The sequence below is a fragment of the Myotis daubentonii genome, chromosome 8 (genome assembly GCF_963259705.1).
Source record: "Myotis daubentonii chromosome 8, mMyoDau2.1, whole genome shotgun sequence".
Taxonomy (NCBI): Eukaryota; Metazoa; Chordata; class Mammalia; order Chiroptera; family Vespertilionidae; genus Myotis; species Myotis daubentonii.
The window spans coordinates 32,926,083-32,939,536 of NC_081847.1; the positions used below are offsets into that span (position 1 = coordinate 32,926,083).

At 55.8% G+C, this 13,454-nt stretch overlaps 1 protein-coding gene across 2 annotated transcripts; it reads left to right on the forward strand.

Annotated features, from left to right (window-relative positions):
• The first annotated feature begins 1,990 nt into the window (after positions 1–1,990).
• TMEM74B (transmembrane protein 74B) lies at positions 1,991–6,661 on the forward strand. Of its 2 annotated transcripts, none has more exons than XM_059707559.1 (2): positions 1,991–2,014; positions 5,922–6,661. In XM_059707559.1, exon 2 carries the CDS (start codon positions 5,963–5,965, stop codon positions 6,659–6,661), a length of 699 nt encoding a protein of 232 aa, XP_059563542.1. In that variant the 5' UTR covers positions 1,991–2,014; positions 5,922–5,962. The 2 variants fall into 2 exon arrangements, with proteins under 2 accessions (XP_059563542.1, XP_059563543.1); XM_059707560.1 differs by lacking the exon at positions 1,991–2,014 and adding an exon at positions 2,065–2,256.
• The last annotated feature ends 6,793 nt before the right edge of the window (positions 6,662–13,454 follow it).

Consider the following 13,454-nt stretch of genomic DNA (forward strand, 5'->3'; position numbering starts at 1 on the left):
GAAACAATAGATGCTCAGTAAATATTTGCCTATTTTCTCCATTCTCTATTTAATAAATATTTATGAATGGCTTCCAATGTATTGGTTCTGTTTCTCGTCTCTAGGGATACAGCAGGGAGGGAAACAGCTAAAGCCTCTGCCTCCTGCAATTATTTTTGGTAGGAGTGACAATGAACAAAGAGAAGCTAGTGCCTGGAGTCGATCAATCTATGGAGAAAAAAATCAAGGAGTAAAGGGTTCTGGGGCATGTTATTTTTCAAAGGATGGTCTGGTGCCCAGCTGGTGTGGCTCATTTGGTTGAGCAAAAACGTCCTGATGCACCAAGAGGTTACTGGGTGGATTCCTGGTCAGGGTACATGCCCAGGTTGTAGGCTTAATCCCCAGGAGGGGGTGTACAGAAGGCAGCAGATCAAGGATTCTCTCTCATTGATGTTTCTCTCCCCCTCTCCCTTCTTCTCTCTCTCTAAACTAAATAAAAACATATTTAAAAACAAAACACAACAAAGGATGGTCTGGGAAGAAGCCTCTGAGAAGGTCACACTTGAGCAAGGACGTGAAGGAGTAAGAGAGTGAGTCTGGGGATCTCAGGAAGAAGTGTCCCAGGCAGAAGGGATGGCGAAGGCAATGGCTCTGAGGTGGGGCCGTGGGTGAGTGAGGGAGGAAAATGGACGTGGTTTATAGGGAGTATCTCATCTAATCCCCCAAACCCTTACGACGTCCACTTGGCAGATGAGGAAACTGAGCTCTGCGAGGGGAGCCTTTTGCACAAGGCCACACAGCTGTGAGTGGCAGCGCTGGGATTCGCTCTGGAGCGAGGTGTTGCGGCTAGCTTCCCCTCGAAGTCCCTGACAAGCCTTCCCAACCCTGGAGGCCCTGCCTCGGTCTCCCTCCTCAAAGGCCCAGACATCTGGCTTCCGGGGTGACCTTGGCTCTCCTGGCTGCTGAGGACCCTCCTGGCTGCTGAGAACCGCACCGGCCTTTGGAGCAGGGCAGGGCAGGGCAGGGCAGGGCAGGCTCTCCAATAAGGTGGCTCAAGGAGCCAGGGCAGGGCTCCTCCCCTACTTACCTTTCCGGATGGCGGACCTCTGCTAACCCCTCAGAGCCCCGGGAGCCTGCACTTTCAGGATCCCATCAGCAGGGCGAACACTGAGGCTCACAGACAAGAGCACTTACCTGAGGCCACGCTGGCGGCCACCGAGTCGTCCCAGGAGCCCATGACCTTCAGACCAAACTTCTCTTTGGACTTGGCCTGGGCCCCCAAAACGAGGAGCATCTCTTTAACTCTTGTGCTCTGGGCACCTCACTTAATTCACCTTAATCGAGACCCTGTAAAGGAAAAAAGCCGTGAAAGTCACCCCTACTCACCACCTGTTCACTCACACCCACCGCGCTGGGCTCCCGGGGACCAAGAGAGCACCTCGCTGGGGCCGTGCACACCACTGTCCCACTGAGAAAGAAGAGCAGGGAAAGGTGGTTGGTGGTGGGGAGGGTGGGGGTGTCTCAATGGCTTTCTTCCAGCCTTCAGGTGGCGCCCTCGAGCCGCGGAGCCGCACGAGTCAGTGAAGACCGTCGGGACCTAAGGACCAGGTCCTACCTGGGGGCTGTGTGTGCCGGCCAGAGAGGGGAGGGTTGGGGCGGGGAGGCGGCGTCTGAGATCGGCGCAGTCGGGGCGCCCCAGCCGTGGAGACTGGCAAGCGGCGGGGGAGGGGTCTCCTTCAGCAGCTCCCCCCTCCCAGGCCCCGCCCCTGCGCCCTGGAGCTTCGGTCCCCCCACTCGGCAGATAAGCCCTAAGGGGAGGGGAGGAGGATGGCGCCATGTCCCCCGCTCCTCACCCCTGTTTGTTCCCGGCCTCCCCGTCCCTCCCCACGCTAACTCTCCGGGCGCCCTCGCGGGCCGCGGGCGGAGCTCGATCCGCTGCGTTCGGCGATCCCCGGCTCCCTCCCCTTCTCGTGTCCCTCCTCCCCGGAGCCCCGAGCGGCCGCCGCCGCCGTGCAGCCCCGCGCGGCGCGAGCAGGTACGTGCGCCTCGGCAGCAGCGGCTCCGCGCCGGGCCGGGAAGGGGGCGGGAGCTGCGGGAGGCACAGGGTGGCGGCCGGGCCCGCGCCTCCCGGGCTGCGCCGCAGCGGCGACTCCGGCGGGCGGGCGCCGGCTGCCGGGAGGTGGGTGGGCGCCGGGGAGGACGCGCCCTCGCCTTCGTCCGCGGCCGCGGGGCGCAGAGCCGCCCGCGTGGGGAGGCAGGGAAGGACGCCCGGCACAGGTACGCCCGCGGGGACGACTGCGGGGCGGCGGGAGGCGGAGGCCCGAGGCGGGGAGGGCGGCGAGGAGAGCTCGCCTGACCTCGCGGCCCGGCCGAAGGACACGCGGCGAGGGGACCCGGGCGCACGCCGGTCCTCGCGGACCTGGTCTCCCTGGGCCGCCAGGCAGCCCTGCTACCGGCGCCGCTCGGCCCGGTTCCGTCTGTCCCGGCCCGGCCCAGCCCGGCCGCGTTAGTGGTCAAGGGCAGGAGCAGGGGGTGTGAGCTGCGGGCCGGCGGTGCGCCGGTGCGGCGGGCAGCCGGGTGTTGGCGCTTCCTGCGCGGAACTTTGGGTGTAACAGCGTGGACCTGCGTGTGCGTCTGTGCGCGCCCCAAGTCTTTGTGTACAACTCGTGCGTGTATCTGTCGACTGGGTTTTGTGAAGCTTCATCCACGCCGACTCTACGTCTGTCTTTCCGCGTGTTAGTGCGCGCGGGTTGGTGGTGGTGCTGGGCCCCGGGTGGGTCTGGCGTAGACCTTAGCAGTCCTGGGGGTAGTTAACTGTGTGTGTGTGTGTGTGTGTGTGTGTGTGTGTGTGTGTCCAGCCATATCCCTTTTGGGTGTGATTGCCTGTGTGACCCCTGAATCCGTGGGTCACACCGTGTGGCTCCCCATGTCTGTGGGTGCTGCGGGTGGAAACGGCCCCTGGGGTGTGACTGTAGGACTGGGGGGTGCCTCTCAGGTCTTGTGGGACTGCAGGTGAAATTGGAGTGTCACTGGTACAGTTACCATGTGAGCAGTGGACTCCAGCATCTTTGTCAGTTTGTCCATTTCTCCTTATGTTTTGGGTTATTGATTGGGTATGTGGGCATCTCTGAACCTGTTGTGAGAGCGAGTCTCCCTTTTCTCTGCCCTCTTCCTAACTCTGGCATCCCGAGGAAAAAGTTTCGGGCTCCTGCTGGTGAAAGCCCTGCTGCCAGAATTTGGGTGCCCTGGATTTCCTCTGGGACACGGAGGCATCCGTGTGCCAAGCTGGGAAGGTGGTTCCCAGGCCACTCCAAGAGCTGAGTTCTCTGGAGAGTGCTGAAAACTGGGGGTGGGGGGCACATCTGGACATTCACTGGGCAGCAGCTGTCATCACCAGTCCCTGTTTGTGCAGGGCACTCAGGAAAATGCGTTTGGTGCAAAGAGTAGAAAAGCCAAACAATCTATCTCTCCTCTCGGTTTACTGGGAGTGGGAGCAGTCGGCTGGGCCTGGCCTTGAGTTGGCCTCCCTTATCCTTGTGTGGGAGAGATGGTCTCCCTGGGCAGGTTGCCAAGCCACTCCTGGGGGCTGTCTGTGTTCTAAGCCCTGGGCAGGGGGCTGGGGATCCAGATGGAATCCACACATATCCCTCCCTGCCCTCAAGCTGCTCATAGTGGCTGATAAGTAGTGGGAGAAAGTCAGTCTAGAGCCAGGGCGGGTGGAATGATGCCGCTGGTGCAGGCGTGTGTGGGTTGGCAGGTTTGCAGGTGATAACAAGAAGCTGTGCTTGCATTCGGGTGCCCACACGCACGCCATGGGACCTTGGCCACGTTTTGTCAAGTGGAGAGAGTAATTCCTGCGCTCGGGGCTGGTGAGGGTTAGATCAGATACTCCGGAGGGAAGTGCCCACTGTAGGGCCCAACAGGGCGTGGAGGTGCTCAGTAAACACTTACTAAATTGGAACTCAGGAAAGAAGAATGTGGTGATAGAATTGGGTTGTAAGTGGAAACAGGCTTTGTACTCAGATGAAAGGCTCTGTGTGAGCTCAGAGGTGTCCAATGCAAGTCCATGTTGGAAAAAAGATCAGAAAGATAGAAAAACGTGTCTTCCTGCACTGAGGCTCTTTGAGTTTCATTTATTCACTCATTCATTTCATTCAGTTTTCACTTCATTAACTAACTCATATCCCCCCTCCCCCGCCCCATCTCTCTCTCTCTCTCTCTCTCTCTCTCTCTCTCTCACACACACACACACACACACACACACACACACACACACGGAACAACAATGCACTGGAAAATAAATTCAGGCATGAGAGTGCACAGAAACATCTAGAATCATGTGTATGGGTGTATGTAGACACACCAGAGTGTGTGAGCCACTCTGCAACTGGAGGGTCTCTGTACACTGTGGGGACTTGGGTCTGTGTGCCTGGGGCCCTGGGTATGTGCTCCCAGGACATCGGGTGTGTGGGGAACAGAGTAGTTCTGCTGTGGGACCGGGATTTTACATGCCAGGTGGGGAAGGGGGCTTTGATGGGACCTGGGAGGGGCAGCACGGAATCTGCTAACAGGAGGCCTCCATCAACTCCAGCTGAGGTGTTGCGAGGAAATGGGTGCCTAGGGTGTTGAGATTATTCATTTTATAAGAGAAGCCAGGAACCCAAAGCTTAAAATGTAAAATATTTTGCTTTTTATATATTGGCAAATACTTCACCAAAAACAAATGGACAGACCAGAAACAAACAAACAAACACCCCTGAAACTTCTGTGAGCCAACATTGGCCCACGAGCCCTAAATTGGTATCCTTTGGCAGGAATGCACCTGTGCTGTCTACCTGTCTGACTGTGTGGGAGTGTGTTCTGGTTTTGGGTGTGACACCTCCTCTTTGAGCAGCGTGCTCCCTCCCCCTCCCCCTCTATCTCCCCATCTGCAGTCCTCAGCCAGCCCCCTCCAACCCCCAGCTTCTACTTACATGAAGGCATTTGGCTTTGACTTCAGCGTGGCTCTCATGTATGCTCCTTCCTCTCAGTCCCCACCCGTGTGCCTCCCCTGACCACATCAGAGTCCTCCCTGGACCCCTGGCCTCCACACAGCAGCCAGAAAGAGCTTTCTGAAACCTAGGTAGTCCTCCCTGTCCCCACACCTCACCTCCCTGACTCCTTGGCCTGATGTGTAGAGTCCTTTGAGAGTGGATTCCCAGCTGACCTGTGAGCTACCCCATCCCTCTATCCCCACTCATCCTCTCAGATCTGGCTCAAATGCCACCCACTCCCAGAATCTTTTCTGACTTTCTCTGCTTTGTTCCCACATCACCGTCATCACCTCTATCCCTCCCCTGCTCCTCATCATCCTCACTTCATCACAATGGTGTCCATTAATTGAACTGGCTGGGCCTTACATGCATTATTTTATGAAACCCACAAGTTGACCCTGTGAAGGAGGCACTTCGCTTATTCCCATTTAACCGATAAGAAAATTGAGGGTGGAGAGGCCACATTGCCTGCCCAAGCCCAAGTGGTGAAGCTGGGATTTACACCTGACAGCCACTGTGTCTAAGTTCCCTCCACCATAAAATAGCCCGTCGCTGATCCTTACAAGCACTTACTGTCATGAGAGCTTTATATGGATTATCTCAATCCCTACATCAGCCCCATTGAATAAGGGAGGGGTAGTAGTACCGTCATTTAATAGATGGGGAAACCGAGGCGCAGAAAGGATAAATGAATTGCCCAGGGCCACATGCCAGCCAGTGGTGGAGCAGGATCCTGGCACGGATTGTCTTTGTCTCAATCCCACCTCCCCGCTCTCTGGCAGGCTCCCCCTGGTGGGAACTGTGCCTGGCCCATCTGCACATCGCTTGGGGTCCAGTGTGCCGTCCAACACCAGCAGGATCTTGGTCGAGGTTGGCTAAATTTTACTGACTTTCTGTTTTCTCTTCCAGCTGCCAAGGGGCCAAGGGATGAGCTGGGGCCCTCCTTCCCAATGGCATCTCCCCCTGCTCTGGAACTGAAGACACTGAGCAGTGGTCCCCAGACCCCAAGGAGACCAGCTCCTCTAGGCCTGCTGGCCCCATCCAGGCAGGGTGTGGAGAACGCCTGCTTCTCCTCGGAGGAGCATGAGACCCATTTCCAGAACCCTGGGGACCTCAGACTCGGCAGCTCCCCCAGCCCTCCCGGGGGTGTACCCTCAAGGCCCCGATCCCAGCGGGATGACCTGTCCCTGCATTCAGAAGAAGGGCCAGGCCTGGAGCCCGTGAGCCGCCCGGTGGACTATGGCTTTGCTTCTGCTCTGGTTTTCCTGGTGAGTGGGATCCTCCTGGTGGTGACAGCGTATGCCATTCCCCGTGAGGCCCATGTCAACCCGGACTTGGTGACAGCGCGGGAGATGGAACGACTAGAGATGTACTACGCCCGCCTGGGCTCCCACCTGGACAAGTGCATTATCGCGGGGCTGGGGCTGCTCACAGTGGGCGGCATGCTCTTGTCCGTGCTGCTGATGGTCTCCCTGTGCAAGGGCGAGCTCTACCGCCGGCCAACCTTCGTCCCCTACAGGGGCTCCAGGAAGACCTATGGCTCCATTAACCTGCGCATGAGACAGCTCAGTGGGGATGGGGGCCAGGGCCTGGTGGAAAACGAAGTTGTCCAGGTCTCAGAGACCAGCCGCACCCTCCAGGGGTCTTAATTAGGAGCTCCCCTGATCTGAAACCCAAGGCTACAATACCCCCAAGGCCTTGGGTTTTAGACTGAGCTCCACACAGGGGCCTGGGGCAGGAGTCTTGGGTGCTGGAAGGGGAGGCCAGGGGCGGGCTCAGGCTCCCCTGCAGAGGGTGGCCCCCTGATCTGTTTTGTAGCTTGAGGTTTTGTATAAGTTTTGTTCAGAGATGGCTTCTGCTGCTACAAATACAGAAGTTCAGAAACTGCTGCCCTTGGAGGATGAGGTTTCTTGGCATTTCTGACAATTGAGAGCAGTTTGAAAGGCTGCCCATCCTGTTCCTCATGCCTTGGGAAATTCCAGAATCTCTGTATACAGTCCTCATCAGCAAAGTGTGGGTGCTGGGCGACTTTGGAGGGACCCCTTTGAGCCCTGACCATCTAAGGTGGGAGGTGGCTTCACAATGAGGGGAGAAGTCAGCACTGGGGTGGCCCTCCCCTCTCCAGGCCTCTGTCCCCCTGACTGTAAAGTGAGGGTCGGACCGGACGATCCCTTGGGCGCCTCCAGCTCTGCCCTAGGATGAGCACCCATTACCTGCCTCTGGCCATTCCTTCAGGTACTGACCATTCTCTGTGCCGTTTTCTGGGCCACTCCAGGAGCTCTCACGGCCCTGCTAGAGTTCCCTAAGTCTCCCGGTGATGCCAGGTTAAGTCCAAAATTCGCTCCATTTTGGTTTTGGTCTTGGGATTGAATTTCCTGCAGTGACTAGATCTTAGCACACATTTCACAAAGTCAAGTGCACAGTTTTCACCAACTCCCTGAACAAGAGGGGTCTTTTATGCAAGAGAGGGTGAGGGCTTTGCTGTGTTTCTGTGGACACGAGGTGGCCCTGCATCACCTCCCCCTGCTCCACAGTATTTCTCGTGGGCCTGGCTTTATTCTGATAGCAGAAAAAAAAAATTTTTTTTTAGTGCGGAATTTGTAATCTCTCCCTCTCCCCCAGCCCTTCTCAGCAGTAAAGTGCAGCCCCAAAATATCTGGGGAGGAATCAGGCACATTTGGGTGGCCTGGAAACTCCGGCCACATTGATCATGGTTTGTTCATTGCTCTTGTGATCCCGGGCTCTGTCCAGACTCTTTTTAAACCACTGACAAGGAAAGGAAGTGAGTTCTAGGGGGCAAGGAGATGCAGGTGTTTGAGGACTGGGGGAGTCTCTGTCCAGTCTGCATGGCCTGGGAAGGCTTTGAGAGTCCAAGCTTTCTAGGCCATGGGCGGGAAGGGGTCATTTCAGTGAGCCCCCTGACTCCGTGCAGATCCTGTTTCACTCCATCTCCACTGGCCATGTGGGCCTTGGATCTGACTGTCCCTCGGGGGTGGGCAGGTGGGGTGGGCATGGGGTCTGCAGGCTAGAGCAGCCCTGATTAGAGCTGTAACCTGAGCCTCCAGTCTGGTGAGTGGCACATGGGGCAGTGTAACATCACAGCTTCTATGGGAGATCAAGTATCTGCTCCTGCCGGCAGGTTTTGCCAGAAGCAGAGGGCTAGGGGAGGGCTGGAGGGCACAAGGGCTGTTCAGCTTGGCCTTCCAGGTGCTGCTCCTGGTGATGAAGGGATGTGGTACGAAAAGAACAAGGCTTCAAGATGGGGAGAGATTCACGAGCCAGGGCTTCCACCACGGTGCCCGTTTCCCCTGGGCTCCCCGTGAGGAGTGGCTGCAGAAAGTGGCACGAGCCATTCTAGGGAAATGACAGTAGAACTGAGCATCCCAAATGATGAGCCAAGGCCCTTCAAATTCATAATGACAATAAAAACACAAACCCAGGCCATATGGATTCCTGGGATGGTGGGGGGCCCATTTGGAGACTAGACCCGTGGAGTAGATGCACCTGGGATCATCAGTTCCTATAATTTAAATGCAATGAATTGTATTTAGGAGCTAAATCAGAAGATGAAATCCCAGGAATCTCAGGTTTTCTCTAAGCCAGAGAAGCCTGCTTTGCATCCTAATGCAGAAATTCCTTTAGAAAATGTAATGGATTAAGGCAGTCATTACCTTGTCAGGGAATTAGGAAAACCTGAGAGATGCCAAAAACATTTCTCCAGGGTTGCAGCTGAACTCTCCCCACAGTGGATGGGAATGAGGAGTCAGCAGGGAGGGTGCCGAGAACTTTCTTTGCAGGATTTTGGGGGGGTACGTGTGGAGTGGTCCCACAGGACCCGGTGGCCACTGGAACGGGGGGCTCCCCTCCAGGAACGGCCTCTCCCACCAGACATGCTACTGCGGCGCACGTCTTGCTTCTCCTGGTGCATTAGAACAGATAGCGACTTGGGAGTTGGGAGAACTGGGTCTGAACCCAGGCTCTGCTCTTTACTGGCTGTGCGACATTAGGCAAGTTGTACTCCACCTCCGAGTATATTGCCTTCCTTATCTGTGAGGTGAGAAGAATGAAAGCTGGGCTCAGGGAGGTGGTAAGAGGTGAGCTACAGACCTGCGTGGAATGAGGTCCGGTCAGTGCTCGCTCTCCTCCCCGCCGCAGGGGAGACAACTGGATTAAGCCTCAAACCTCAGGGTCAACTGTCTGCCTTTTTTCTCTCACGCCTCATTCTACCCATCGGCAGATCTTTGTTCTGTCTTCAGAATCTGACCCTCTGCTGTCCCGCCCTCCCCCCCCCCCCCCGCCTCTGCTCCCCATTTAGCCTCCACTCTGCAGCCAGATGAATCCTGTGAAAAGGTTACTTGGGGCAGGTCACTCCTCAGCTCAGAGCCCTCCGATGACTCCCTCTCACTCCAGGCAAAAGCAGAAGTTGGTGCCCTGTCCAAAGGAGGGTTTACCGTGTAGGCCCCTCACTTGCATAGGCTCCAAGGTCCCGAGTCAAGTTTTTATAATTTTGATTTTTAAAAGGATGACTCCCTAAATTGTCTAAGTTTTAGGTTCCTCACAAGCCTATATAATAAAAGCCTAATATGCAAATTGTCCCCTCGGGCGGTCATTCGACTGGGAGTTCTACTGGGAGACCAGGAGTTCAGCTGCTCGCTATGATGTGTGCTGACCACCATGGCAACGTGCTGTGACCTCTTGCCAGCTACCTGGGGGTGATTGGGATGGAGGTGCGGTGAGAATGCAGGGTGTCCCCCGAGCTCATTCTCACTCCCCCTACTACCCTCCCCCAGGATGCCAGGGTTTGGCTCCAGGGAACCCCCCCCACCCCCCCACCCCTCATGGTGCTGGTGCCCATGAGGAGCCCTCCCCTGCACCCCCGCTCCCCCCACCGTGGCCTCTTCTGGGTGAGCTGGGCCATAGCCACTGGGACCTGCCATAGCGGCCTGGACCATAGGGGCCGGTCAGTCGGGTTCCCCGTGGGTTAGTGCAGGAGCTGGTCTGCGAGGTTGGCTGGGAGAGAGTGCTCTGTCCATCCAGCTTCTGTGTGGTGCTACTGGGCGGCCCAGAGGCCCACGCTGCGCCCCGGCCTGCAGAGTCTGGCCACGTTCATCGCCCCCTCGTGTGGGAACTTGGGCACCGTGACTCAGGCAGAGGGGCATGTACAGAGGTCACCTGGTACCTGCCCTTCCACACCAGACGCTCCCGCCTCGATCACCGGCCAGGCCTAGAGACCACACTCATGCATGAATTTCATGCGCTAGGCCTCTAGTGGCCTATAGAACACCAAGCAGTATGGCCCCTGGGCCTCCCTGACCTTATTTCCCCATCCCTTGCCTCTGGCTTATTCCAGGAAAGCCAGGCTCGCCTCCTTGTCTCCCACTCCATATGGGAGAGGTGAGGGTCTCCCTGATGGCAGAAGACCCCTCTCCCCAGCCTTGTCAGGAGACAGCCAGGTTCCAGCTCATCTTGGGGACATTTGCCAGGTGTTTAGGAGCCTGAGATCCACCAGCCTGATTCTCCTCACTCAAGGGAGTGCCCAGGCCTGGACCTTTGGAGCGCCAATATCCACCATTGCATCTGCCCATCTCAGGCATCCTCTGTGTCTCCCAGCTGAAAATGCTGCTGCCAGAGAGCCCACCATTACCACTCCCTTCCTTGGCAATAAGCATCATCTTCTTAGGGATTTTATTTATTTATTAATTTTTAAGTTTCTTTTTAAAAAATCTTTATTGTTGAAAGTATTACAAATGGCCTCCCTTTCCCCCCACTGACCCCCTCCAGCCCGTCTCACACCCCCACCCCAGGCCTTCACCACCCTATAGTCTGTGTCCATAGGTTATGTATATATGCATACAAGGTCTTTGGTTGATCATCTCCTACTCATCAATCTCCCTGTCCCACCCTCGCCTTCCCTCCGAGATTCCACACTCTGTTCCATGTTTCCAAATCTCTGGATCTTGAAGGTGTTGGTGGTATAGTGGTGAGCATAGCTGCCTTCCAAATCTCTGGATCCACTCCATTCATCAGTTTATTTTGTTAATCAAATTATGGGTATTCTCTTTAAATAAAATGTCCTCTTCCTTCCATGTATGCACCTACACATACACATACATGCACACCTGCAGGAGCACATGCCTGTGCATGTATACGCACTCACATGCACACACCTTGTGCGTGAACACACACACACTCGCGCACACACAGCTTCTCTGCTGTGACCTAGCTCAGAAGCCAAGGACACATGCTCCTGAAGCAGCTCCCAGCCAGGCAGCCTCTGGGTTATTGATAACGTTTTCTCTCTCCGGAAGCCTCAGGCTTGCAGCTCCCAGGATGCTAACCCACAGCAACAGTTTCCCTCCCCTCTCCATGCTAAGCTGCTCTCTCTGTGTCCTTCCTGCTCCCGACGGGAGGAAGCAGAGAGATGTCCAGGGAGCATTTTCTACCTGGAATTCGGTGTGGTTCTGGGCAGGGAACCAGGTGAGCAAGGTCCTGCAGGTCATCCCTTCCCTGTAGGCCTTTGGGCAAATCATTCTACCTCCGAATAAATATGGGAACCTCCCCACTCTGCCTTCTCCGGGAACTGAGGGAAATGGGGAACCAAGCAGAGGGCTCTTCAAAGCTACGGGCACGTTACCCTGTGCCTGGAGAGCTTTGGAGGAGCACGAGGAGGGGTTGGAAGGGAGGCGTCACTGAGAGGCCACAGGAGGCGGGTTTCTGTCTATAGGTTCTGTTTGGGAGGGAATGGGGTGTCGGTGGTACTGATGAAGTCAAGGAGATGCCTCCAGCTGAGTCTGCTGGTTTCCCTGGGAGAGAATGGGCTTCCCTGGATGTCCACGAGGAGGTAAACTTCAGCTACGGGAAAGAGAAGCTTGCTGAGACCTGCCTGGGTTGGAGTGGTAGGGAGCTCCTTGTCAGTGGAGGTATGTTAGCATTTACTGGTCAATGTTGGGTATTTTCAGGGATAGAGTAGTGGAGTCAGGCAGGATTTAGTCAAGAGGCTCCCCAAGCTTCCAACTCCCCTCCTTTGAGAAAACCCAGTGCCCCAGTGACCAGAGCCTGGCTAGAGAGAGTAGCATCCCTGGACATGCTGTATCTTCTTGTCTTTGGTCTGAACACCCTCTTCCTCACTCATTCTTCTTCCTGGGCCGGGTTGTTAATGAGCAGATGGGAGGGCCCAGGGTAGCTTGATGGCAAGATTATTGCCTCCCTCCTCCTAGGAGGCCAGGCACTTCTGAGCTTTCTGAGTGACTGGGAACAGGCCCCCTTATGGAGGGGGTCCACTGGGGATCATCCATCACATAAAAGTACAAAGGCCCTGGCTCTGGAATCTGATTCCCTGGCTGCTTGGTGGCTGCTTAATGTACTCGAGCCTCTGTTTTCTCATCTGTGAAATGGGGGTGCTAATAACAGTGCCTTCCTCATAAGACGGGGTGAGCAGTAAATGAGTTGATACCTGCAAAGCACTTAGCACAGTGCCTGGCACCTCATAACCCCTCAATAATGTCTCAATAATGTTAGCTATTCCCGTTCACTTGTCCATTCATTCACACCTAATCTGCACTCTTCCCTGGGCAAGGCACTGTGGGGCAAATGGCACCTGCCCTTGAGTTGGTCACAGACCATCTAGGGAAACAGGACAGTGCCCAGGAGGCTGTGTGTGTGTGTGTGTGTGTGTGTGTGTTGTGGGGTACAGAAGAAGTACAGGATTGTCAGATTGAGTTGGGGTCAGAAAAGGCTTTTGTGGAAGGGATATCTAATAGGAATCTTAAAGCAGTGAGGCAGTATTGGATGTGGGGGGCAGGAAAGGTATTCCAGGCAGAGGAACAGCATAAATAGAGGTTGAGGGGCATAAAACAGCCCGGTATGTACTGGGGAGAAGCAAGCTGGGAGGGAGGCCTGCAGGTTCTGTGCTGGAGTGTCGAGATGAGGCATGCGGTAAGGCAGGGGCATCATCATGGGAGTTTGCATTTCATCATCTATAGAATGGGGGCGACCAGTCCTCAACTCATAGGGTGGTTATGAGGACTCACGTTCATGCTGATACAGCACACAGCACAGGGCCTGGTATGTGCGGAGGCTGTCACCATTATGGTTGCTTGCAGATGTGTGAGGCAGGAAGAATCTTTGGAAGCCAAATGTATTGAAGGGCTGACCTCAAAACCCAGGACTCCATCTTGGCAGCCTGTCCCTTCTCAGCATCGGAGCTGCCAAGGCGGAGGTGGCAGCCGCTGCTCTCCTGGACCTGGGGGAAGGTTAATGAGGAAAGCTGGCCAGGGGAGTAGGGTGGTGGGGCATCTGGGCCAATACTGAGGTAGGGTCAAGGGCATTCAGGAAAGGCCATCCCTCTCTCTCGCTCCCAGTTCTCTTCCTCCAATCTCTCCCTACCCTTCTCTTTTTGATTCCTCTCTGTGTCCACATCTCCTTTTACTGAAGCCACTCCTA